Genomic DNA, 25,108 nt, shown 5'->3' on the forward strand with positions numbered 1-25,108 from the left:
AAGGGGCATCTGGGCGAAGAAACAAAACATACCCCTGTAAAACAGATGCCGCTTTCCAGGTGCATCTCTTATCAAGAAACAGGAGATCACTCCAGAGGCTCTTCAATGCTTCCGGTGCCTCTGAGATGATCCTAGGGTTGCCAGGTCCCTCTTCACCACTGGAGGGGAGGTTTTTGGGGCGGAGCCTGGGGAGAGAAGGGTCTTCAATGTCATAGAGTCCAATTGCCGAAGCAGCCATTTTCTCCAGAGGAACTGATCTCTATCGGCTGGAGATCAGTTGTAATAGCAGGAGGTCTCCAGCTACTACCTGGAGGTTGGCAACCCTAGGTGATCCTCATTCTCTGGTTGGACAAGTGCTACAGAAGACAGCAGAATGCAATTATTTTGTGATCCTTTCATTCCCATTGGCTGGCACTGTGCTCCTGATATAACCCCTGGAAAACCTCCCCCTTCCTGGTCTGAAGGATACTGGAAGGAGTATGGCAATGACTCTCTTTTGGTTCCCCTTCGGCAGACTCCAAACAGGGAGGAGACAGAGATGGTATACCAGTAGGGAGAGACACTGGAGAACATCTGGCCTCCCTCCCCCCCCCAAAAAAAAACCTTGTAGCTGGCCCCAACTGCAGTCATAATATTCTTAATGGACCAGGAACATGATTAACTCAGAAGCTTTCAGCAATTCTCTATTACCCTCCATCGCCTCCATCATTTGCTGTAGCGGGAAAATAATACTGACCTACATGAAGGGCTGTCATAAGGATTACTGACAACTGCTGATGCCCTGGGACTTCCCCACACAGGGGACCCCTGTTTTGATCCCTATACGCATGCACATCTTTGCATGGGCCTAGCCAGCATGGTGTGGTGGTTGAGAGCGGCAGACTGATCTGGAGATCTGGTTTGATTCCCCACTCCTCCACATGAGCAGCTGACTCTAATCTGGTGAACCAGGTATCGGAAGAAGGGAGCTGTGGCTCACAAAAGCTCATAACCTGCCAGAAATTTTTTTTTTGCTAGTCTTTAAGGTGCTACTGGACTCTTGCTCTTTTCTACTGGTGAACCAGATTTGTGTCCCCACTCCGCCACATGAAATCTGGACCGGTCCTAGTTCACTCTGAACTCTCTCAGTCCCAGCGACCTCACATCGTGTCTGTTGTGGTGAGGGGAAGGGAGGGTGATTGCAAACCGCTTTGAAGCTCCTTATAGAGGAAAAAAGCAGGGAATAAAAACCAACTCTTCTTCTAGCAATGAAAAATGGAGTCTGGATCAAACTGATATCAAAATGACAGTGAGTCACGCTGAGGGTGTGTAAAGAATGTGAAGACAGCTCCTCCATTAACCATGGGAAAGCCATCTCTGGTGGGAGTCAATGGAAGGGCCTTACCCCTGGAAGGACCTAAGGGGTTCCCTCCCTGGTAATCTGGACTTAACGAACGACCCAAATAACCAAGACAATGAGTAACAGGGCCAGCCCCAGCTATTTCCTCCTTATCTTAAGGATTGGACATGAATATCTCTCCTTCTGTGCCATCAGGTAATGTAGTCAGCCATCAAGGACCGCATCTCCTTGATATTTTTACTTGTAATGCAAAAGAAGAAAACTGCCCTCCTTTTCAAATTAGGGACTTTTCATCACCCCCATACTCCAGTGCCAACACCCTTTCGCCTTCTCACTCTTAGCAGAAATGTATTAAAAATTATTCCTCAGTCCATCCAACTTGTAGCTGGTTTTGAATCCCAGCCTGCAACCCCAACTGTATGGCTGGATTCTCTACTTTCCCACCCCATTCTGCTGCGCTTCTCCAGTCTGGTCAATTTCCCTCTCTGGGGCTGCCCCACGGTCTTAAGGAAGCAGGCTCATATGCCTTCAATTCTCCCCTTTTCTTTCCTCCCTTCGTAGCTGGTCGTCTGTTAGGGAAAGGGCTTAAACTGTGTCTGTACTTCACATATGCATTTATTTCCTTTATGTAACAACTCTATTTTTTTATTTACTTGATTTAACTTGCTTCTCTTTCTGTTAATTCAATACAACTCTTTTCTTGTTTAAGCAGCTTATTCCCCTTAATTTCTTTTGAGTGTTGGTCTGTACCTTGAACCCGATGTGCACAGGGTTATGGTCTTGGTAATTAATACAGGCGTTTTCTCCTTGTTAGCAGAAGGACACACTTTTGCTAGCTACAGGGGCTTCATGTATTTGTGCTTTGGGTAACAAGGCTCAGTTCAGATATAGCACAAATCCATGGATTAATTAGACTCTGGTTAGTTAGGCATAGTGGTTGAGAGTGCCAGACGAATGAATGAACGAAGATCAAGGAGACCCAGGTTCAAATCCCCACTCCACCATGGAGCTTGCTGAGTGACTTTGAGTGAGGCACTCACTCTCAGCTTAATTTACTTCACAGCGTTGTAATGGCAGAAGGGAGGGAGACCTGCATATGCTGCCCTGAGCTTCTTGAAGGAAGGGAGGGTTAACAATGTACTAAGTAAATAAAATTGGCCAGCCGTTCTGCTGCAGTGAGTTCGGGACTGCAACCAGGATCGGAAACCTCGGTTTGAGCAAGTTTATTAACTAGTTAGTCTTATTTTATTTACTTCATTTGTACCATATCTTTCTCCCCAATGGGGACCCTAAACAGAAGAGGGAAAAGAGGAGGTGGGGGAGGAGCTGGTTTTTATATGCTGCCTTTCCTTTTTTAAGGAGAATCAAACCAGCTTACAATCACCTTCCCTTCCTCCACCCAAAACACACTTTGTGAGGTAGGTGGGGCTGAAAGAGTCCGGAAAGAACTGTGACTAGCCCAAGGTCACCCAGGTGGCTTCATGTGGAGGAGTGGGGAAACCAGCCCAGTTCACCAGGGGCTGTGGCTCAGTGGTAGAGCATCTGCTTGGCGTGCAGAAGGTCCCAGGTTCAATCCCAGGCATCTCCAGTTAAAGGGACTAGGCAAGTAGGTGATGTGAAAGACCTCAGCCTGAGACCCCGGAGAGCTGTCAGTCTGCCAGTCTGAGTAGATAATACTGACTTTGATGGACCAAGGGTGTGATTCAGTATAAGGCAGCTTCATGTGTTCATTAGAGTCCGCCGCTCATGTGGAGGAGTGGGGAATCAGATTAGAGTCCACCACTCTTAACCAATACACAGCTAACATAGTTCTCTTCTCTATTTTGTCCTCACAAAAGCCGTGAGGTAGGTCTGGTTGAGAGTTTGTAAGTGGTCCAGGGTCTTCTGGCAAGCTTCCATGGCATGACTGGGGTTTCAAAACCAGGTATCCCAGATCCTAGTCTGACATTCTAACTATTACACCATGTGGTGTAATAGTTAGAATGATGGCTTGCACACTATGTGTGAAGATGGACATCCCGGCTTGATTCCTGGTTCTGCTTTCACACACTTACCAGGCAGGGCAAACATGATGAAACCAGCGTTTTCTGAGGACCTGAGAGATCCTCTGCAAGCCAAACCTTGGTTTCGCAACCTAACCATAGTTAAAGCAAACCACGGTTTGGTCTTATGCCTGAACCAAGTCAATACATAGGAAGAGCTTTCAACAGTCGAGTTCTTCAGATTGAAATGATTACCATAAAACAATACCAGTTAAACCTGACCTAACAGACAAGTTAAGCTCTCCATTTTTCCACCCCATCAAATTGTCCTCCTCCACCCTCCATGGCACTTTCTGGTCTTCATGATGGACCACCAAGACTGCCCCTTTTTCCCTTGCCCACCGTAGAGCCATTGTCAGAGTAGACCTGGGTTATATAAACTCTGGTAACATCCCCAACCTCCTCCATTGGCTAGTCCAGTAGAAACATCTGCCCCAAAAGGAAAAACCTGTGGGATCACTGAATAGAACAAGCTCTAATTGTTGACCAGAAGAAGCTCTAATTGTAGCAAGTTGCTTGGGGATTGATTAAAAAGGTGTCTCTAGATGCGTCCTCATCCTGGAGTGTAAATAAGCTCTAAGGGAGGTCTTTCAAACTCCCCAGCCCACCTCTCTCTAGAGAGGGAGGGTTAATTAATCCAAGCTGGGAACTATTAAAAGTTTCCACTTTTTTGAGAACAGTTCTACTTTGGCAGGAGCCTCCTCGGGGATTGGGGGAGCAGCCGGCGTGTCTAGAGGTTGTTCCTTGGCCAACCCGTTGTCTCCTCCTTTCATTCTCTGCCTCAGCAAAAACGAAGGTTACACCTCTGCCAAGGCGTGGAGTGCTTGGGGGCCTAGTATGCCCGATCTCAACAGAGGCAGGGCTAACGCAACCAGTCTCTTCAATGTAGGGTTGCCAGGTCCCTCTTTGCCACCAGGCCCCTTTGGGGTGGAGCCTGAGGAGGGTGGGGTTTGGGGGCCACTTTTCTCCAAGTGAACTGGTCTCTGTTGTCTGGAGATCAGTTGTAAGAGCAAATCTCCAGCTAGTACTTGGAGGCTGGCAACCCTACCTCAATGGGAGCAACAAACATTAGAACCAGAGATCTCAAATGTCAAGCGGGCAATCGATGCCCTCGGGACATTCAGCTAGCAATTACTACAGGCTTAATACATGCAAACAATGTTTTTTTCAGGGCATTTCATATTATGGGGCAAGCGAGCATTCAGCTCCTCCGAGACGGTCACGGCACGGCTAAAATTGCAGTCGAAACTGGAGCTGTTTTCCTGAATAATATGGGACTTACCTCTGAGTAGGTCTGCCTAGGCTTGCTCACTCTGTAATCCAGTTAAGGGAATGAAGATCTTGCCCACTTTTTGTGTGTGTGTGCCCTTTTTAAAGCAACTGAATAAGCCAGTGTGGTGTAACGGTGAGAGTGCTAGACTAGGATCCAGGTTCCAATCCCCTCTTTGCCATGGAAGCTGGCCGGCTGACCTTGGGCCAGTCACACACTCCCCACCTTACCTACCTCAAAGGGTTGCTGAGAGGATAAAATGGAGGACAGAAGGATGTAAGCCACTATTGGGTCCCTAGTAGGGAGAAAGGCAGACTATAAATAGAGTTGCCAGCTCCGGATTGGGAAATATCTGGAGATTTGGGGGGGGGGAGCCTGAGGAGAGCGGGGTTTGGGGAGGGGAGGGACTTCAGTAGCCATTTTCTCCAGGTGAACTGATCTCCGTCACCTGGAGATCAGTTGTAATAGATCTCCAGCCACCGCCTAGAGATTGGCAACCCTAGCTATAAATGAAGTAAAGAAAGAAAGGAGAAATAATCCCAATGAATTTCACCATCATGGGGTATGATATAACAAGAGAAGTCAAGCTAGCGTATTGTAGTGTATCTCTGTGTGTGTGTAAAGTGCTGTCAAGTAGCAGCCGACTTATGGCGACCCCTTTTTTGGGGTTTTCATGGCAAGAGACTAACAGAGGTGGTTTGCCAGTGTCTTCCTCTGTATAGCAACCCTGGACTTCCTTGGTGGTCTCCTATCCAAATACTAACCAGGGCTGACCCTGCTTAGCTTCTGAGAGCTGACGAGATCAGGCTAGCCTGGGCCATCCAGGTCAGGGCATTGTAGTGTATCTAGCTCTCATTAAAAAGAAGAAATCTCTAGCTCTTTTCTTTGTGTGGGCAGGAAAGGCCTACCTCTGCAACAAAGAGGGCTAGGGACTTACTTTTTCCAATGAAAGCTGGGGGTTCAGAGGAACTAGTGCGCTGTTGCTACAGTCCATTATTAGGGTTGACAGCTCCGTAATGGGAAATACCTGGAGATTTTGGGGGTGGAGCCTAGAGAAGGCAGAGTTTGGGAAGGAGAGGGGCCTCTGCCGGGTATAATACCATAGAGTCCACCTTCCAAAGCAGCCATTTTCTTCAGAGGAACTGATCTTGGTCGTCAGGAGATCGATTTTACTAAGCAGGAGATCTCCAGGTGCCAACTGGAGGTTGGCAACCCTAACCATTATGTAGTAATGACCTAGCAATTATTGCTTTTTTAAAAGGCCAAATAAAGCCCTTCAGGGGAAAATGGCAAGGCGGGGGCAGGGGAAGAAAGCACAGGGGAAACTGTGGATGTTTCATTGCTGCAAAGGCCTCCTGCTTTTGCAGCGACGAGAGCAACCGGAAGTATTGTTTGCGAGGGGATGCAGCCCTAGATTGCCTTTTAGCCCATTTCCAACCGTGCGCAGATACTTTCGGCAGGGCGCTGATCTTTCGGCAAATTGCCTGGGTGCAAAAGTCCTTTGGCCAGCGGCAAAGGTATGGAGTACGTTTGTCATTTTATTTTATTTTAATTCCAAAGGTTAAAAAAAGTTACACATGCTTCGCTGAGCTAGAACGTTGGCCAGGCGCAAGCACATCCCTGTCATTGCTGCGAGCCCGATTACCTGGATAAACAATGGCCTGCCACGAGTCAAACAATATCCAGAAGTTGGTGGTGCCAACTGGCAGAACTGTGTCCCTTACTACCACGGGCTACAGGATTCAGATGGCTCACTTTCCCTGTCCAGATCACAGGGTTGATCCCCAGGCAGGAAATGACGTAGAGGCCTGGTTTATATATGAAGGCGAATGAGGTGATAAGGACAGCCAGTGTGGCGTAGTGGTTAAGAGTGGTGATTTGGAGCGGTGGACATTAATCTGGAGAATCGGGTTTGATTCCCCACTCCACCACATGAGCTCTAATCTGCTGAACAGGGTTTGATTCCCCGCTTCTACACATGAAACCTACTCTCCCCATTTTTTCAATATATCTTGATGACTGAGTAATGTGAAAGGAATATTTCTACAGAAGCCTAAAATTATAAAGGCAACTCTGGATGAAATATACATAAACAAATTTTAGACTTTACAATTTACAAATGTCAGCTTACTCAGTCTAGGGACTGCAATTCTCTTATACATTCAAGCACTTTCAAAATGGCATAGAATTGTATTATTCGGACCACTGAAGAAGGCTTCACAGCTGAAATGCATACGGTCTGAGCTGTGATATTGTTTGGTTACATTGTCACACTGTTGTAATTTTGTGTTTATTTGGCACGTTCAGCACAGATACATAGAGGCGAGAACAAGGCTGCATACAAGTTGTTTATATTTACATTAATTTTGTGTTTGTATTAAATGTATTATATATTATTCACAAAATCACTTGTATCAATATTAGCCCGTGATTTCATGTTGATTCCTTACCTTTTGGGTATCTAGTCTCCCCACAACAGACACCTTGTGAGGTAGGTGAGGCTGAGAGAGTTCAGAGCGAACTGTGACCAGCCCAAGGTCACTCAGCTGACTTCGTGTGGAGGAGCAGGGAAACTGACCCAGTTCACCAGATTAGAGTCTGCCACTCTTGTGGGTTGGGGAATCAAACCCAGTTCTCCAGATTAGAGTCCAGCGCTCTGCACCACAGCGCCACGCTGGCTCTTGTCCCTGTACTCGACATCTTTGTGATTTGTGGGATGCCAGGCGCCCTTTCTTATTCAACAACTCAAGACAGGCCAGTGAGGCTGCCTGTCTGAACAGTGAGGACTGGGCAAGGTCCCTTCAAAACGTGGCCAAAGAGAATTTTCTAGGCTGGGTGAGTCTGTATGGATACCTCAGCTGCTGGGTCCCCTTTCCAAGCTGCAACTGGCCCTTCCCCTGTCGCCTCCCCCTTCCAGGCCACCAGGCTGCCTTCCCCCGAAACCGGGTCCCCTGCTTTCCACGCCGTGATGGCGCTCTCGGAAGACGGCTCTCCTGTTTTCCATGCAGCGGCGATGGTCCCCTCGGTGGAGGCGGCGGCGATGCTCGGCTTGTCCTTCCAGTCGGTGGCGGCGGAGGCAGCGGTGATGGCCCCCGGAGCGTCGGGCTGCCCGCCTTTCCAGGCGGAGTGGGTGGTCATGTGGCGCTCCAGCAGGGTGCGGTGGGAGAAGTACTTGTTGCAAATGCAGCACTGGAAGCGCTCGGGGCGGTGGGTGCGCATGTGCACGTTCAGGGAGCTCTTCTGGGTGAAGCGCTTGCAGCAGATGGAGCACTGGAAGGCGCGCACCCCCGTGTGGGTCACCATGTGCTTGAGCAGGTAGTCCCGCAGCGAGAACGAGCGCCAGCAGATGCTGCACTGGTGGGGCTTCTCGCCTGCCGGAGGAAGGAAGGCGGAAAGTCAGCACGAAGCGTGGGGAAATACAAAAACTCTGGAGAAGTTTCGGCCCCAAAAAACAACATCCCGGCTTTGAGAACATAAAAGGGTATCCATACTAGATATGATAAAATTCCCTATGAATCACAAACTGAAACCTGATGGGCTTGCACACAACCAAAGAATATAGACATTGGGTTGGATGCAGCCATTTTTTTTTGCCCAATTGTCCACCTTACTACAGCCCCCCTGGCCCACATGACTTTTGTCAATCCCACGATCCCCACACAACCTCATTGGAAGGGCAAAGGGGACCCTTTCTCCCTTTTTCTCCAGTGGAAAAACTGGTTGGTTCTAAACCCCTGGTTTCACATCCCTTTACTATATCCATATTATGATTCATTTCCTATACACTGCCATTGAGTCGATTCGATTTAATTCAATTTTGTTTAATTAGTCTGAATGGAGGTCAGCCCACTGAGGTTAGCTACAGTAAGTCAGACCAGGATCTGAAACCCTTTATTAAAGTTGGTTCATTAACTACAGTTAGTTTTAGCTGTGGTTAACAGACACAGATGTCTTGGCTTAATCCCTGGCTTGTTTCCTGGGGCCGCCATCGCACATTGCCTGGCTACAGAGCAAAGGAGACCAAATCACCATTTTTCAAGGCCAACCAGTATTTGAGCAATCATTTCAGAGCTCGGGGAAAGGCTGTGGCTCAGTGGTAGAGTGTCTGCTTGGCATGCCGAAGGTCCCAGGTTCAATCCCTGGCATCTCCAGTTAAAGGGACTAGGCAAGCAGGTGATGTGAAACACCTCTGCCTGAGACCCTGGAGAGCTGCTGCCGGTCTGAGTAGACAATACTGACTTTGATGGACCAAGGGTCTGATTCAGTTTAAGGCAGCATCATGTGTTCTCAATCCTGGTTTCGCAAAACCGACCACAGCTAAAAATAAACCACTGGACTGGATCCAACCAGCTTTGTCCAGTTTCTCCTCTTTGTGTGTGTAAAGTGCCGTCAAGTCGCAGCCGACTTATGGCGACCCCTTTTGGGGTTTTCATGGCAAGAGACTAACAGAGGTGGTTTGTCAGTACCTTCCTCTGCACAGCAACCCTGGTATTCCTTGGTGGTCTCCCATCCAAATACTAACCAGGGCTGACCCTGCTTAGCTTCTGAGATCTGACAAGATCAGTCTAGCCAGGGCCTTTATCTCACATGGCTTTTGTTCATGCACGTTCCATGATCCCCAGAATAGGCCTTTTTGGCTGGTCAAAGGGCCCCTCCCCTTTTCATCAATGGAAAAACAACCTGGATTGAACCTTATACTTTTGTGCAGCTGTCTCAACTAAGCCAATGTTTGACATTAATGGCCTATGACCTCCTGGCATCCATCTCACTTACTAAACCGGTTGTTTCCAGTTTTGCTGCTTGACGAGAGGCCTACGGAAATGCTGGAGGTTTTGCCAAGTCCGTGAGATCTTAAAAGTCTCTGGAACAGAAGGGTACCTGAGGATTTTTTAAAATCCCCAGGTACTTTGCATTGTATGTGTGTAAAATGCCATCAAGTCATAGCCAACTTATGGTTTACCCATCGGGTTTTCAAGGCAAGAGACTAGTAGAGGTTGTTTGCCATTACCTTCCTCTGCATAACGACCCTGGAATTCTTTGGCGGTCTCCCATCCAAGTACTAACCAGGACTGGCCCTGCTTAGCTTCTGAGATCTGACTTTGCTTTAGGACAACTTTCTATTTGGACAAAGCAAAACATCACAAAACCACATGCAAGCTTTTTGGGTTCCAGGATTCTTCATTAAGTTGGATTTTCAGCACAAAAATCAAAGAGGGGTAGAGAAAAAAGAAGCTTCGGGACATGAAGGAGCCCTCATCTGAGGTTCATTGAGTCTTAAAACAGAACAAAAGGGGATAGATCCAGGCAGCTTTTACACTCAATCTCACTCTCAGGAAGAAGGGAGTTTAACCATTTTATGAGAAATCAAATTAACTGCATATTATTTAGGACGGAACCTCAATTGTAGGGTGCCGATCTTGTAACAAATATTAGAATGTCTAGATTATGTAGTCTGCAAATGTTACTGAATTAACTTAATAGTGCTTTGATCCCCTTTTCCTGCTTTTTTATTATTATGGATATATTGAATTTTGGGAGGGAAGGCAGCATGGTATAGCCTGATCTCGTCAGATCTTGGAAGCTAAGCAGGGTCAGCCCTGGTTAGTATTTGGATGGGAGACCACCAAGGAATACCAGGGTCGCTATGCAGAGGAAGGTACTGGCAAACCACCTCTGTTAGTCTCTTGCCATGAAAACCCCAAAAGGGGTCGCCATAAGTCGGCTGCGACTTGACGGCACTTTACACACACACACATCTGGCAGGTGTAGTGAAGACAGGCAAGCAGAATAGGTATCCAGTAATTTTAGGACCTGTTTCTTAATGTCTTCATCAGCTGCCTCCTAAGCCGGACTCTGGAGGGCTTTAAAACCGACACATTGAATTTTGTATGCTGGCCAATGGCTGTAAATAAAGGTATCTCAATCTCACTCAAATCCTCTCTGTTTTACAGCCTCCGTCCCACATGGTTTGGCCGGTGCAGGCCCCCTGATCTCCAGCATAGCCTTTTTGGGTGGTCAAAGGGGACCCCTCCTCCCCTTTTTCTCCAGTGGAAAAGCTTGTTGGCTCCAACCCAGGATGTGTTGGATTATGTAGTGCCAGACAAAAAAACCCAGATAAGTCAAGGGCTACCGAGACAGAGAAGCCATAAACTAACAAACAAATTAATAAAAATAAACTAGCCACTCTCCCTCTGAGCAACAAAAAGCCAATAGCCAATCAAACCCTTCCCTGAGAAAATAGGGCTTTAAGCCAGGGGTGTCAAACTCAATTGTTACGAGGGCCGGATATGACATGTCAATGGGTCTAGCCGGGCCATGCCTCACCAGCCCAGATCGAGAAAAGGGTGGCGGCTGCCTTGGCTGGCTCACAGGCCGGAGAAGAGCTCTCGAGGGACCGGATCCGGCCCAGGGGCCTTATGTTTAACACCCCTGCTTTAAGCTGCTTGAATAAACCAAACAATTTTACCTGAACAACTCAAAATCTCTGTCTGTACGCCTCCCTGAGTAAGGAAGGACCCGTATGGCTTTCAGTAGCATGAAGGACTCCGGACTGTGAGAACGTATCCCTGTCCTTTTTGGGACATTCAGCCCATCAGAAACATAGGAATTCAACCTGTTCCTCCCTCCTTTTCCCGAGTGCACCCCTCGCATCCAATCCTTGTTTATCTAGCACATCCAGCATATTATGAGAGCCGTCTTGCTCAAAGTTGTGACAGCCGTCAAGAGGGATCTATTACTGTCATTTCCTAGGGCCTCCACGCCCCCCCCCCCTCTGCCATCCCCTCCCAAAAATGTTAGCCTGCCCGGCCGCCGTTACCAGAATGGATGAACATGTGCTTGGTATAGTTTTTACGGGAGCTGAAAGTCTTCTGGCAATGGCTGCACTGGTAGGAGGGCTCGGAGCAGCGCGAGGGGCCGGGCTGTTGGCTCTGCTGCTCTCCGCCGTGCAGGGCACCCGGGACCATGGCGCCAGGGCTGAGCTGCACCAGGTTGCCGGCGCCCGCCTCCTGCTGCTGCTGCTGTATGCTGTAAAAGCTCTGGGCGACGCCGCCAGGCTGGGGCAGGTGGAACTGGAAGATGCTTGTGGTGCTGGTCGCTGTGTTGGCGCCGCTGGCCTCGGCCTTCATCTCCCGTTGGATGCCCAGGGAAGAGACAAAAGTCAGCCCTCCACTGCCGCCGCTACTGCTGCGAGGTGGGAAGGCCGAGGAGGGGCCGCCCAAGTCAGACTTGAACTCCCCCGCCAAGCTTCTCAAGTTGGAAGCCTCCAAGCTGCAGTCAGAGTGGAACTTCTCCCTGTCCCGCGCGGCGGCCGGGGCGGCCTCCTCGCTGCTTTCCTCCCCCTGCCAGGTCGGGATGAAGGACTCGGAAAACACGTCTTGGTTCCCAAAGAAATCCTGGCCTTCGGCGGCGGCGGCGTAGTCCAGGTGGAGGCTCTCCTTCCTGCCGGCCCCACTAGCACTCCCTGCGTCCTTTGCCTCTGCCTCGTCACTGTAGCCGGTGGGGAAGTTGCCGCTCCCGCCGCACTCGCTGAAGCAGCTCAGCTTGGCTCCCCGTTCGGCCGCCACCCCCTCCCTGCCTTCCCCGCTGCCCTCCTCCTCGTCCTTGATGATGACGGGCATCGTCTCGGAGAGCTGCAGCCTCACCGGCTGGCGCTGCTTGCGGCTGTGGCAGCTGGTGGTGGCCTCGGCGGGATGCAGGTAAGGCGCCCCGGCCTCCCCGTCGCTCAGGCCCCCCTCGCAGGTGGCCGACCTCGCCTCCCTGTGCTGGGAGGAGAGCAGGTCGCGCAGCTTGTAGCGCACCTCTGAGGCGCAGAGCAGCTTGGGAGGCTCGAGGTGGGCGGCCTCTAGGTCCCCAGGCCGGGATACGCCAGCGATAGCCTCCTTGGGAGGCTGCTCTTGGGGCTTGGCGGGCAGGACCCTGGGAAGGGAGAGAGGTATAGACTGGGGGGCAGATGGAGGCTTCGGGCTGCGGCTCTGGGAGATGATCTGGGTGCACTCGTCGATTACCGTCTTGATCTGCAGGATAGAGGCGGCCGTGAGGATCTGCAGAGCTTCCGACTGGGCCACCACCAGCGAGCCGCTGTACATGAACTCCACCAGCTGCCGCACCACCTGGCTGGGCACCACAGGGGGCACCTCGATCTCAGAGTAACCCAGCAGCAGCTTATCGTGGAAGAAGGGGCTGCCAGCAGCCAGCACGCACCGGTGGGCACGCAGTGTGGCCTCCTGGATATGCACCGTCACATCGCAGAAGTGTCCGCCCAGACGCTGCCCATTCAGGGTCTCCAGGAGAGACTTGCTGAAGTTCTGAAGATGGATGTAATGGACCGCTTCGGCCATGATGTCCCGTCTTCCGCCCTGGGGCATCCAGAGTCCTCTAAAGGAGGGTGTGCATTATGGGTCGGCGTAGTCCAGAGAGGAACTATCTTCCACAAAACCCTGAAACAAAAGCAATGGAGGAAATGAGCAAAGCTACAATGCAAGATGTTTTACTTTGTAGAATCATAGAGATGGAAGGGATCACCAGGGTCATCAACCCCCTGCACAATGTATGAAATTCACTACTACCTCCCCCCACACCCCCAGTGACCCCTACTCCATGCCCAGAAGATGCCCTCCTCATGATTTGCCTAAGGTCATAGAATCAGCTTTGCTGACAGATGGCCATCCAGCCTCTACTTAAAAACCTCCACGGAAGGAGAGCGTACCACCTCCTGAAGAAGCCTGATCCATTGAGGAACTGCTGTTAGAAAATTCTTCCTGATGTCAAGACGGAAACTCTTTTGATTTAATTTCAACCCATTGGTTCTGGTCCGACCTTCTGGGGCAACAGAAAACAACTCAGCACCATCCTCTGTGTGACAGCCCTTCACACACTTGAAGATGGTTCTCGTATCACCTCTCAATCTTCTCCTCTTCAGGCTAAACATACCCAGCTCCTTCAACCTTTCCACATAGGACTTGGTCTCCAGACCCCCCTCACCATCTTTATTGCCCTCCTCTGGATATGTTGTAGAGTCATTAACTTTTCTTCAAGCACAAGTCTGACACCCACCCTTTAAAATCATGCAGTGTTTCAGCACTCTGTGATTCAACTGGGTTGTGTACCATGGGGGAACCACCAAAATTGGGTATGATTGCAGCTGTGGCCAGGTTAGGCAGACCCTACTACACACAGCACAACCATGATGCACTGCAGGAACAGCTACGCTGGCAGCCATCTTGGAGTGGTCATAAAGAGCTCTAGCCACTCTGCCATGCCACCAATGAGTGACTGATGGTTTTCTTTTCAAGACAGGCAAGGGGCAACTGAATAGCCGAAGCAAAACACCAGCCCTCTCGTCTGTAGTGGTTAACAGTGACGGACTCTAATCTGGAGAACTGGATTTGATTCCCCTCTCCTCCACATGAGCCGCGGACTCTTATCTAGGGTTAGATTAAAAATGACTTCAAAATAAACAAATAAATCAGAATTTCTCCCAAAGCAAATCTATGGAATTGAAATGTGGAAGAAGCACACACAAGTGTCAAGTATCCCCTTATCGACAGATCACAAAGAGGCAGAAATGATGGGGAGGGGAACAGATCCAGGTGAGCTATATATCAACACTATTGTTGATCATTGTAATTCTCCTCAAGTCCAGTTCCAGAGAAGGATAGATTAAAATGCTCCAAATAACATGTTAACTAGGAGCCCCGTGGTGCAGTGTTAAGCTGCAGTACTGCAGTCAAAAGCTCTGCTCACGACCTGAGTTCGATCCCAACGGAAATTGGGTTCAGGTAGCCGGCTCAAGGTTGACTCAGCCTTCCATCCTCCCGAGGTCGGAAACGTCGGGATGTGACGTCACCCCATGGGTCAGGAATGACCTGGTATTTGCACAGGGGACCTTTACCTTTACTTAACATGTTAACTAAATTGGGGATGGGTGGGTAGAAGTGTCTTTCTTGCAATGCTAGTTTTCAATGTGCACATCTGTTATGCAAACGTGTGGTCAGAACTGGAATCTAGCTAGGCTTGGCTAACTTTTCGATTGTTTACTGTAGCTACCCCTTTAACATGTGTGATCTACAGCAACTATGTAGTGATGTCATTTAGGTCCATGCCCTGAAAAGCTTCACCTGTTGAAGAGAGACACTGTCCTTCAGTGTTACTCCTCTGAAGATGCCTGCCACAGCTGCTGGCGAAATGTCAGGAAAGAAAATACCAAGACCACGGTCACACAGCCCGGATGACCTACAAGAACCAATGAACTCTGACCGTGAAAGCCTTCGACAGTATCTTCACCTGTTGATTTCCACCTATAAAACCTCTATTGAAAGGACAGGGCATCACACTCACACACACACACACCCAGTTGACCACCTTAAATCTACCCACTATAGTCTGCAGTACTTTCTACAGCTTCAAGACGCTCCCGCCTTTTTCTCCTGCAGGAACGAACCAGGCCCAAGTCCCACAATAGGGAATGCCGAGGGTCCATCTTGGCCAGACGTCCCCTCTTGCGCTCCAAAAGCCCTACCCTCAAATATGAAGCTGGGTGGTGAAATGCACTCTGTGCATGGTCAGAGACGGTCTCTCCCTTTCTCATTGCTGCACGTTAATTAACCTCATTGCTACCCACGCCCACCCAGCTTCAGGCGCCCAGGTCCTTTCCCACTGGCCCCGTCCCTAAAGGACCCAGGAGTCCGAGCGCCCTCCCCATCCCCCAGGGCACGTGACGACCGAACAGCCCAGGGAACTGGCCTCCGAGGGGGCGTGGCAAGCGGCGAATGGGCGTGGCTCAAGCCCGGGACGGGGCGGGGCTGTTCTCCCTACCTCCTCGGTCTCCCGTCAGGGTGACCCTCCGCCTCCGGCGCCCCAGTGACCTTTTCCCGCACACGTTTCCTCTTCCGGTCCGCTGCTTCCGGCGCGACTTCCGTACGGAGCGGCCCCAAGGCCCGGTCGGCCGCCTCAACCATAGAGAGGATGCCCCCCCCCCCCAGAAGGAACCTTCTTCCAGAACAACGGCGGCGACGGGGCCGAACCCGAGAGGGGAACGTCGGCGGTTGCTCGAGCGGCCTGTCAAATGACGTCAGCTCAACCGTGGTTGCCAGGGTAACCGGCTCTAAGCTGGAGGGGAGAGTGAGGGAAAGGAAAACCATAGAGATGGGAAGGCTAGAGTAAGGCGCTTCGCCCGGGTTCCTGTTTGACCATCGAATCTAATTCCAGAGAGGTGGTTGTAGCCCAAATCGTATCAGGGTTGTTGGGAAACGCCTTCAAGGCTAATATATTCATTAATAATATTATCAATAAATTATTTTATAATTTTATAATTTATAATATTATAGTTATTATAATATATATTTATAACAATATATTAATAAATGCATTAATTGCAATGCGTGTGTATGAAGTGCCGTCAAGTCGCTTCCGACTCATGGCAACCCTATGAATGAAAGTCTTCCAAAGTGTCCTATCTTTGACAGCCTCGCTCAGATCTTGCAAATTGAAGGATGTGGCTTCCTTTATTGAGTCCATCCATCTCTTGTTGGGTCTTCCTCTTTTCCTGCTGCCCTCAACTTTTCCTAGCATGACTGTCTTTTCCAGTGACTCTTGTCGTCTCATGATGTGACCAAAATACGACAGCCTGTTTAGTCATTTCAGCCTCTAGGGTCAGTTCAGGCTTGATTTGATCTATAACCCACTGATTTGTTTTTTTGGCAGTCCACGGAATCCGTAACACTCTCCTCCAATGCCGCATTTCATGAAATGCATGTGTTAGGGCTCAGAATTAAAACCACGTTCAGTTCAATAGGATTTACTCCCAGGTCAGCGTGCACAAGGATTGCAGCCCTTGCATTTAAGATGCTGCAAGACGCTGGTGTTATTAACCCTGCAGTCCTGGTCCACGCCTCCCCTCGAGCAAAAGCCACCGAATAAAGTGGGTTTTTTTTTACTGAATATGCATAGGGTTCCACTGGGTTATCTCTCTTGGTTTGTTAGGGTTGCAAGCCGAAACTCTGTGGGGTTCACCTCTGAGTACATATGTTTAGATTTATGCTGCGCGAGAAGTAAAAAACACAGCAGCGGGAGTATGCATAGATCCTAGGGCTGCCTGGTCCCTCTTCGCCACCAGCAGGAGGTTTTTGGGGTGGGGCCTAAGGAGGGCGGGGTTTAGGGAGGGGAGGGACTTCAATGCCATAGAGTCCAATTGCCAAAGTAGCCATTTCTCCCTCTCCCATAATACTAGAACACGGGGTCATCTCCTAAAGCTGGAGGGTGAGAGATTCAAAACAGATTAAAGTATTTTTTTCACACAACACATAGTTAAATTGTGGAACTCCCTGCCCCAGGATGTGGTGATGGCTGCCAGTTGGAGGGCTTTAGGAGGGGAGTGGACATGTTCATGGAGGAAAGGGGTATTCATAGCTGTTAATTGGAATGGATGCTGGTCATGCTGCATACCTGTTCTCTCTAGTATCAGAGGAGCATGCCTATTATTTTGGGTGCGGTGGAACACGGGCAGGATGGTGCTGCGGCAGTCGTCTTCTTTGTGGCTTCCTAGAGGCACCTGGTTGGCCACTGTGTGAGCAGATTGCTGGACTTGATGGGCTTTAGCCTGATTCAGCAGGATCTTTCTTATATTCTTATTTTTCTCCAGGTGAACTGATCTCTATCGGGTGGAGATCAGTTGAATTAGCAGGAGATCTCCTGCTGCTACCTGGCAGTTGGCAGCCCTATCTCCAGGGGAACTGATCTTTATCAGCTGGAGATCAGTTGTAATAGCAGGAGATCTCCAGCTAGTACCAGGAGGTTGGCAACCTGAAGGATTGCACATAGTGTTTTAGGTGCTGTTGGAGTACAAAAATCATAATGACCGAACAGGGCAACGCAGCAGACAAGGCACAGCTGGGAGTTGGCTGAAGCACCTTGAGGATATAGGATCTCTCTAGGAGATAATGCTGGGTGGTGGAACTTCTGCCTTGTAGGAATTCCTCTTTGCCTCCACCTGTATATTTGTCATAAAGCAAATGGTACAATAGTGTGCAGTGTGCTTGCCTCCAACCCAGGTAACCAACCCAGGTAAATGCTGCCTGTGAAATTTCTCTCTGCTTAACGTCAGTGGGGTGCATAAACAAGATTATTGGATTGTGTCTGCCAAAGCTTGCCTTCTGCCATAAGGCCAACAACAGTCATTATTTCTGGTTAGAAATACATCCTAGAAAAATATTTTGCAGCTGTGTCGAGAGAAGAACCCTAGCCCTCTGACTATGAACTCTTTTTTTGAGAATGAAGAGTTTATCCGAGTTCAGAAACCAATATTAGCTACCCTTTCGCTTAGCCCTGTTTCCAAGCCTTCTGGAATCAGCACATAAATTCTTCCCGTGTCCACAGTGGTAAGTAATAAACTGCCTGGATTGTTTCCATCCCATTCATTCTGAGCTAGACACACTAGACCCTTTGTTTTGCACAGCGCACCTGACCTGCATTCCTGATGGAGGGTTCTTGTTTTGTGCAGCACAGCAGCTGTGCACTAGGCTGAGAATCTGAAGGTGGAAACTTTGGAGTGAATCAGAACACCGTACTCTGAAGGCCACACTACGCAATGTGTTTTTAATGAGTCAGGTCCGGGTTCCCCACAGTCTGGGAATACTCCATGTACAGCTGCATGGGAGGGAGGTTCTACCCCATGTAGGCTTGCCAGGTCCCTCTTCGCCACCGACAGGAGGGTTTTGGGATGGAGCCTGAGGAGGGCGGGGTCTGGAGAGTCCAATTGCCAAAGTGGCCATTTTCTCCAGGGGAACTGATCTCTATTGGCTGGAGATCAGTTGTAATAGCAGGAGATCTCCAGATATTACCTGGAGGTTGGCAACCCTAACCCCATGCCATTTTGAAATGCTTTGTATGGTGCTTATACGATTCCCCTTGCTGGGTAAATTGCAGCTAGGGCTCAGTGTGTTACCATTTTACTTCTCCCCTCCTGAACCCCCGCTTAGCTTCTGAAATCTGACAACGTAGCCTGTGCCATCATAACTGGGATGCAACGTTGTGCAACAGTTTTAATTTCCACAGCCATGTTAAAAGCAAGGAGCGGGGCGGTGTTATCCAGCCATTCAATTAAACTCCCATGCCATGGGATAACGCTATTTTTCTTTAACCTGTAAACAGTTCGTGTTCATTATTATAGAGTGTTAATCCTATTCACCAGATAATTTTAATTTGAGCCTGCATGCTGGTTGTTGTTGCTAACTACGTTATTTCAGCATAGGTCATTGTGTTTTTGCTAACCTCCAGGTAGTAGCTGGAGATCTCCCGCTATTACAACTGATCTCCAGCTGATAGAGATCAGTTCCCCTGGAGAAAAGGGCCGCTTTGGTCATTGGACTCTATGGCACTGAAGTCCCTCCCCAAACCACACCCCAAAATGCTCCCGCCGGTGGCGAAGAGGGACCTGGCAACTCTAAATGAGAAGCAGCGCTGGAGTGGAGGGCGTGACATTCCACCCCAAGCAGGCCCTCCCTCTTCAAGGGTTATCGGGGTACTTTCCTTGGTCTAAGGGAGAGTCAGCAAGGAAAGGCACATTTGCCTCTTTCCTACCATAATAACTAGTATGTCATTTCCTACCATAATAACTAGTATGTCATTTCACATAACCTCGGTAAAGCTTCTTAGTGTTATAAGCCATAGTGGGGACTGGGACAGGGAAAATGTGCAGAAACCTGCCATGTGGAAGCTCTGTTGCCAATGTATAGTAGCAGGCAGCCACAGCGATACTGGGGTTTGCATGGTAAAAAGGTGCAAACTGTACGCAGGGTTATTGAACAGCTAGCATTGGTTCCTGAGGAAGGCCTAAAGGGTCAAAACAGGGTGATAACCGGACCCCGATAAAGAACCGCACCCCACTTGTTCTTCCAAGGCAGAGGTTCTTTAAGATTTGGAGGCAATGAAAATACTAGTAGGTGGAGAAAAGGCAATGCTTTACTTATAAAGTAACACAACATTCAGCTTATCAGCTTATAACCCACAATACAAAGTAATAACACTTCACATGAGTCTCTCTCTCCTCCTTGGCTGCAGGGGGCTCCGTGTGCAGCATCCAGAGAGATCCCAGGGTCAACAGTCCGGTCACACAGCATCCAGGCTGATCTGGGTAGAAGCCCCACGTTCCTCTCCTTTCTTGGGTTTTTCACTTAGGCCAGGTACTTTGGGTTGATTCAGGGCACCTGGCCCACAGCCCTGCCTTCCTGATCATGCACACCAGCTGCTGCATGAATCAACATAGACTGCCTAATCAACTAGTGAGTACATCTGGCAACACAACACTCCCCTTAAAGTAACACTACAGAAACTAGCATTCATTACAGAAAACTATACTTTCATATAGGGAATATGGAGAGATATGTGACATGTCAACCTAAAACTCCTCGTACAATATTCTTCCGCCTATTGCCACTACACCACTCTACAAGGGGAAGATCGGAACGACAAAGTTACCAACGCTGAGAGCATTACTATCACCCGGGATTTCAACGCGTAATATTAAGGACTGCACTCAAGCAAGTAATTTACTGTGAATGTTAACGGCTTACTGCATTTGCAGCTTTGTAACTTTGTTTGGAATGATAATGAACAATCTTTACAACATGATATGAATATACAATATCATTAATATTCAATATAAATTTGTAACATTAATTCTTTGTGTTTAGTACAACCACAAGGCTTTAGATTTTGGCTAAGTGACTGCTGGTTTTGTTTGCAACCACCGGGAGGTTGGCAACCCTACCGTCTAGCAATCAGGAACTCCCAGAATGGACCAGCACTTTTTCACTCTGTATCCTCCACTGCTCCCAGGACTTTCTCCTACTGGGGACGAAAGATTGATTCAGCAGGGAATGGTTCCTCTGCCTAGCTTCCCACCCATGATGCCAGCCCTGATTATATCTCTTATCTTAGAATTTAAATGCTGATAATGAACTCATTAAAAATTTGACATTAATTCACTGGATGAACAAGGTTCAGCAAGGAATGGTGTAAACACTACTATCACGTGCCCATTATACAGCCAAGAGAAAACTTGCTTAACTCTGGGAAAGGGAAAAAGTGTGTCAAATGGCACATTTGCCTGTAATGATTAAGAAATGGGGGGGGGGAGGTAGAGGGGTGATCCAACCGTGGACCACTGGCCAATTTTTGGTGGGCCACTACTATCTTGTGCATACTGGTTGCTGGGGTTCTTGCAAAGAATACTGGGCTAAGCCAATTTGGATCAGACCCATCATGACACTTCTTAAGAAGGTAAACTCAGCTCCAGAAGAATTATGACAAAGATCACAGATCTCAATCACAGGTTGACCTTGACCGAAACCTGGATGGATGAATCGGATGTTGTTAGTTTGACTCAGTTGGGGCCAGCAGATTATAAGGTCCTTCACCAAATTCGAATTTCCCAACCTGGAGCTGGCAACCCTAGCCAGGCCTGGTCCCAATGACTCCTTGCTCAAAGGCCAAAATAGGCCTGGAAAGGAACCTGCCCTCCCCCCCACCTTTTTACTCACAGAAACCCAGCCTGGAATACTGTGGTTGCCTAGCAATGACCACTGAGGGATTTTGTTGATTAAAGCTACAGGCCCTCTGTTTGGGGGGTTTAAACCCCCCAATGTACTTTTATTTTTCTTTTAAAGATTTCACATTTTCCGGCAAACTTGGGGCTCTTTTCAGGTTTGTAGAAAGATCTGTCTTGCCCATTCACAGCCCCAGTCACTAGATTTTAAGTATCTGAAGATTTGGCCAACTTTACTATTAGAATACAAGATACACCACTACTGTGCTCTGCCTGTGGAGCCAAAGGTCACCTGGCCAATAAATGCACCAGATGCAGCTTATGTAACAAGCTTGGACATATCTATGTGTCCTGTTCTCACTCAGCTACCAACACAAGGTACACAAAAGTTTGCAGAAGGCAGAGAAGAAGAGAGGAAAGTACCGTAGACAGCAAAATAGGGAACAAAACTAGCAAAACATTGGGAATGAAATCAGCTTACAATCACCTTCCCTTCCCCACAACAGACACCCTGTGAGGTAGGTGGGGCTGCGAGAGCTCTAAGAGAACTGTGAGTAGCCCACAGTCACCCAGCTGGCTTCATGTGTAAGAGTGGGGAAACCAACCCGGTTCACCAGATTAGAGTCCACCGCTCCAAACCAGCACTCTTAACCACTACACCACTATACCAAGCAGATACATCATGATGGGTAGTCATGTTAGTCTGTCTATAGCAATTGAAAGGAGCAAGAGTCGAACAGCACCTTAAAGACTAACAACATTTCTGGTAGGGTATGAACTTTCGTGAGCTTTCTGAAGAAGTGAGCTGTGACTCACGAAAGCTCGTACCCTGCCAGCAATTTTGTTAGTCTTAAACCAATAAGTACTGGAGGACAATGGAATGGGTTGGGTATTGCCTGTAACCAGGAAATGTCACCAAGTTCACCATCACCCTTCTTTTAAGTTAAAGGAAGGGAAGGGAGGAGTAGTGTTCTTCTTCCCCAAATACTAGCTCAGCTGCATCTCTGAATTTCTCAGAGGGGGCGGAAATAACGACAACAGCAGACCCGACTGAGAAAGCTCCACAAACTGAACTAGGAAATCTTCCAAAGCAGATTAGAAATCTGAAAATTAAGCCAGAAAAATTCAGAGAACTGGCAAGGGAGAGAACTGGAGTGATCTACTGGGAAACCCAAAAAGAAAATTCATTGGCTGCTGCTTAGGATAGGGTAGGGTTGCCAACCTCCAGGTAGTAGCTGGAGATCTCCTGCTATTACAACTGATTTCCAGCCGACAGAGATCAGTTCACCTGGAGAAAATGGCCACATTGACAATTGGACTCTGTGGCACTGAAGTCCCTCCCCTCCCCAAATCCCGCCCTCCTCAGGCTCCACCCCAAAAATCTCCAGGGATTTCCCAACCCAAAGCTGGCAACCCTAGGACAGGGGGAGGGCAAAGAAGACAGCTCTATTTGGAAGAACAATACTTTCCGATTCCCACTTTTAAAGACGAAATGGTTCCTTGTAGTGTAAACACTGTAGGGTTGCCAACCTCCCGGTAATAGAAGATCTCCTGCTATTACAACTGATCTCCAGCCAATAGAGATCAGTTCACCTGGAGAAAAATGGGCGCTTTGGCAATTGAACTCTATGGCATTGAAGTCCCTCCCCTCCCTAAAGCCCACCCTCCTCAGGCTCCGCCCCAAAAACCTCCCACCAGTTGCGAAGAGGGAATTGGCAACCCTAAGGTTCTGTGAGCTGGAGAGCTTACCACTGAATCTTGGGAGTGGCCAAAAAGGTTCCTCTGGTAGGGTTGCCAGGTCCCTCTTTGCCACCAGCGAGAGGCTTTTGGGGTGAAGCCTGGGGAGGGTGGGGTTTGGGGAGAGGAGGGGCTTCAGTGGCATAGAGTCCAATTGTCAAAGCGGCCATTATCTCCAGGTGAACCAATCTCTATCGGCTGGAGATCGGTTGTAATGGCAGGAGATGGCCAGCTAGTACCTGAAGGTTGAGGAAACAATAGTACAAGGCTCAAACAATCAATTTGCAAAAACATGTATTGGACAATTACAACAGTGAAAGTGCAAAGAGTGTTGAAAACGAAAACTTATAAACTAAGCTAACAATTATAGTCTTAAAAGTTGATAGGTTCAAGTCAATAAATATGTTCAATTCAGTAGATATATTTCAGTATGAAGTCAGGAAGACTCTATAAAAGTTCATGACTAGTATATCTTTCGCTTGCATGGAGGGAACGAAAGTCGGGAGGAGACGCGGAACGCCGTCCGGATGTCTTGCGTTTTCGCTGCCCCCGCGGGCGGCTTCTTCAGCTCTCCGTTCAAACCAAAAACAATACTTCTGCAAATAAAATAAATATACTACAAACGTATCTGGACTTCTACTCTGTTAGTTCCAAATTATACAATTATGCAATATGCCATAAAACAACATAGATACAACGTTCATACCTTCAATGTTCATTCAGCAAGGTTTTACATGCAGGATTCTTACACAGACCTTTCTTGCTCCCAACAGGGTTGCTCAGTGAAAGTGCATGTCAGCAAAAGCACAGGTGTTACTGTTTTAAGAGCTCAACTGAAGGGAACACATTATAATCACAACTGTGAGGAATTGATTTTAAACACAGTAACACTTGTGCTTTTGCTGACATGCACTTTCACTGAGCAACCCTGTTGGGAGCAAGAAAGGTCTGTGTAAGAATCCTGCATGTAAAACCTTGCTGAATGAACATTGAAGGTATGAACGTTGTATCTATGTTGTTTTATGGCATATTGCATAATTGTATAATTTGGAACTAACAGAGTAGAAGTCCAGATACGTTTGTAGTATATTTATTTTATTTGCAGAAGTATTGTTTTTGGTTTGAACGGAGAGCTGAAGAAGCCGCCCGCGGGGGCGGCGAAAACGCAAGACATCCGGACGGCGTTCCGCGTCTCCTCCCGACTTTCGTTCCCTCCATGCAAGCGAAAGATATACTAGTCATGAACTTTTATAGAGTCTTCCTGACTTCATATTGAAATATATCTACTGAATTGAACATATTTATTGACTTGAACCTATCAACTTTTAAGACTATAATTGTTAGCTTAGTTTATAAGTTTTCGTTTTCAACACTCTTTGCACTTTCACTGTTGTAATTGTCCAATACATGTTTTTGCAAATTGATTGTTTGAGCCTTGTACTATTGTTTCCTCAGCCAGACTTTGCTAATACTAGTACATATTTCTCTCAGCAGTTCCTGAAGGTTGGCAACCCTATCCCCTGGGTTGCGGAGAGAGGTCAACGGTACCGGAGACCAAACTGCAGAAATATTTGGGTGTTTGAACTTTCTGGGGAAGTGTTCCTGGAAATGATTGGACACGCCATGACTTAGGCATCTGCCAGACAGCCTTACGGGGTTATGGCTGCAGTTTCAGTTCCCTCCACTAGTTATTCTTATTCATTTCCTCACAGCTTCATTGCATATCCCTTGCTGCTGACCCGGCTTGCAACCCCAAAACCAGTTTATTCATATGTCAAATGGAACAAAGTATGGCAGAGCAATTCTTCCTCAATGAATCACCCAAAGGGATTCAATAAGGTATAGATGGATGATTCTATTCTTGCTTCATCTTTTATTCTGAGGAAGCTTGAGCAACATGGGTTATTTCCAAGACATTGTATTTATTGACTTCATTTACATCCAGGATTGCCAACCTCCAGGTGGTGGCTGGAAATCTCCGACTAGTACTACTGATCTCCAGGCAACACCTGGAGAAAACGGCATCTTTGGAAGGTGGATTCTATGGCATTATGCCCCATTTGAAGCCCCTTCCCTCCCCAAACCCTCCTATGGCTCCACCCCCAAAATCTTCAGGTTTTTCCCAACCCAGAGCTGGCAACCCTATTTACATCCCACCTTTCTCCACCGCTCTTAAC

General features: G+C 48.2%; 1 protein-coding gene across 1 annotated transcript; it reads right to left on the minus strand.

The window, feature by feature from the left end:
- Positions 1-7,477: 7,477 nt before the first annotated feature.
- Positions 7,478-13,017, minus strand: ZBTB45 (zinc finger and BTB domain containing 45). Its single transcript, XM_056864807.1, has 2 exons — positions 11,469-13,017; positions 7,478-8,022 (listed from the first exon to the last, which is right to left on the minus strand). Exons 1-2 carry the CDS (start codon positions 13,015-13,017, stop codon positions 7,478-7,480), a joined length of 2,094 nt encoding a protein of 697 aa, XP_056720785.1.
- Between the last annotated feature and the right edge of the window lie 12,091 nt (positions 13,018-25,108).

The sequence above is a fragment of the Euleptes europaea genome, chromosome 18, assembly GCF_029931775.1.
Source record: "Euleptes europaea isolate rEulEur1 chromosome 18, rEulEur1.hap1, whole genome shotgun sequence".
Classification (NCBI taxonomy): Eukaryota; Metazoa; Chordata; class Lepidosauria; order Squamata; family Sphaerodactylidae; genus Euleptes; species Euleptes europaea.

Excerpts from the sequence above, each read along its gene's own strand:
- ZBTB45 (XM_056864807.1), bottom strand. The coding sequence starts at position 13,017 with ATGCCCCAGGGCGGAAGACGGGACATCATGGCCGAAGCGGTCCATTAC. Across the intron at positions 8,023-11,468 it reads GCACATGTTCATCCATTCTG|GCGAGAAGCCCCACCAGTGC; the intron begins GTAACGGCGGCC and ends TTCCTCCGGCAG.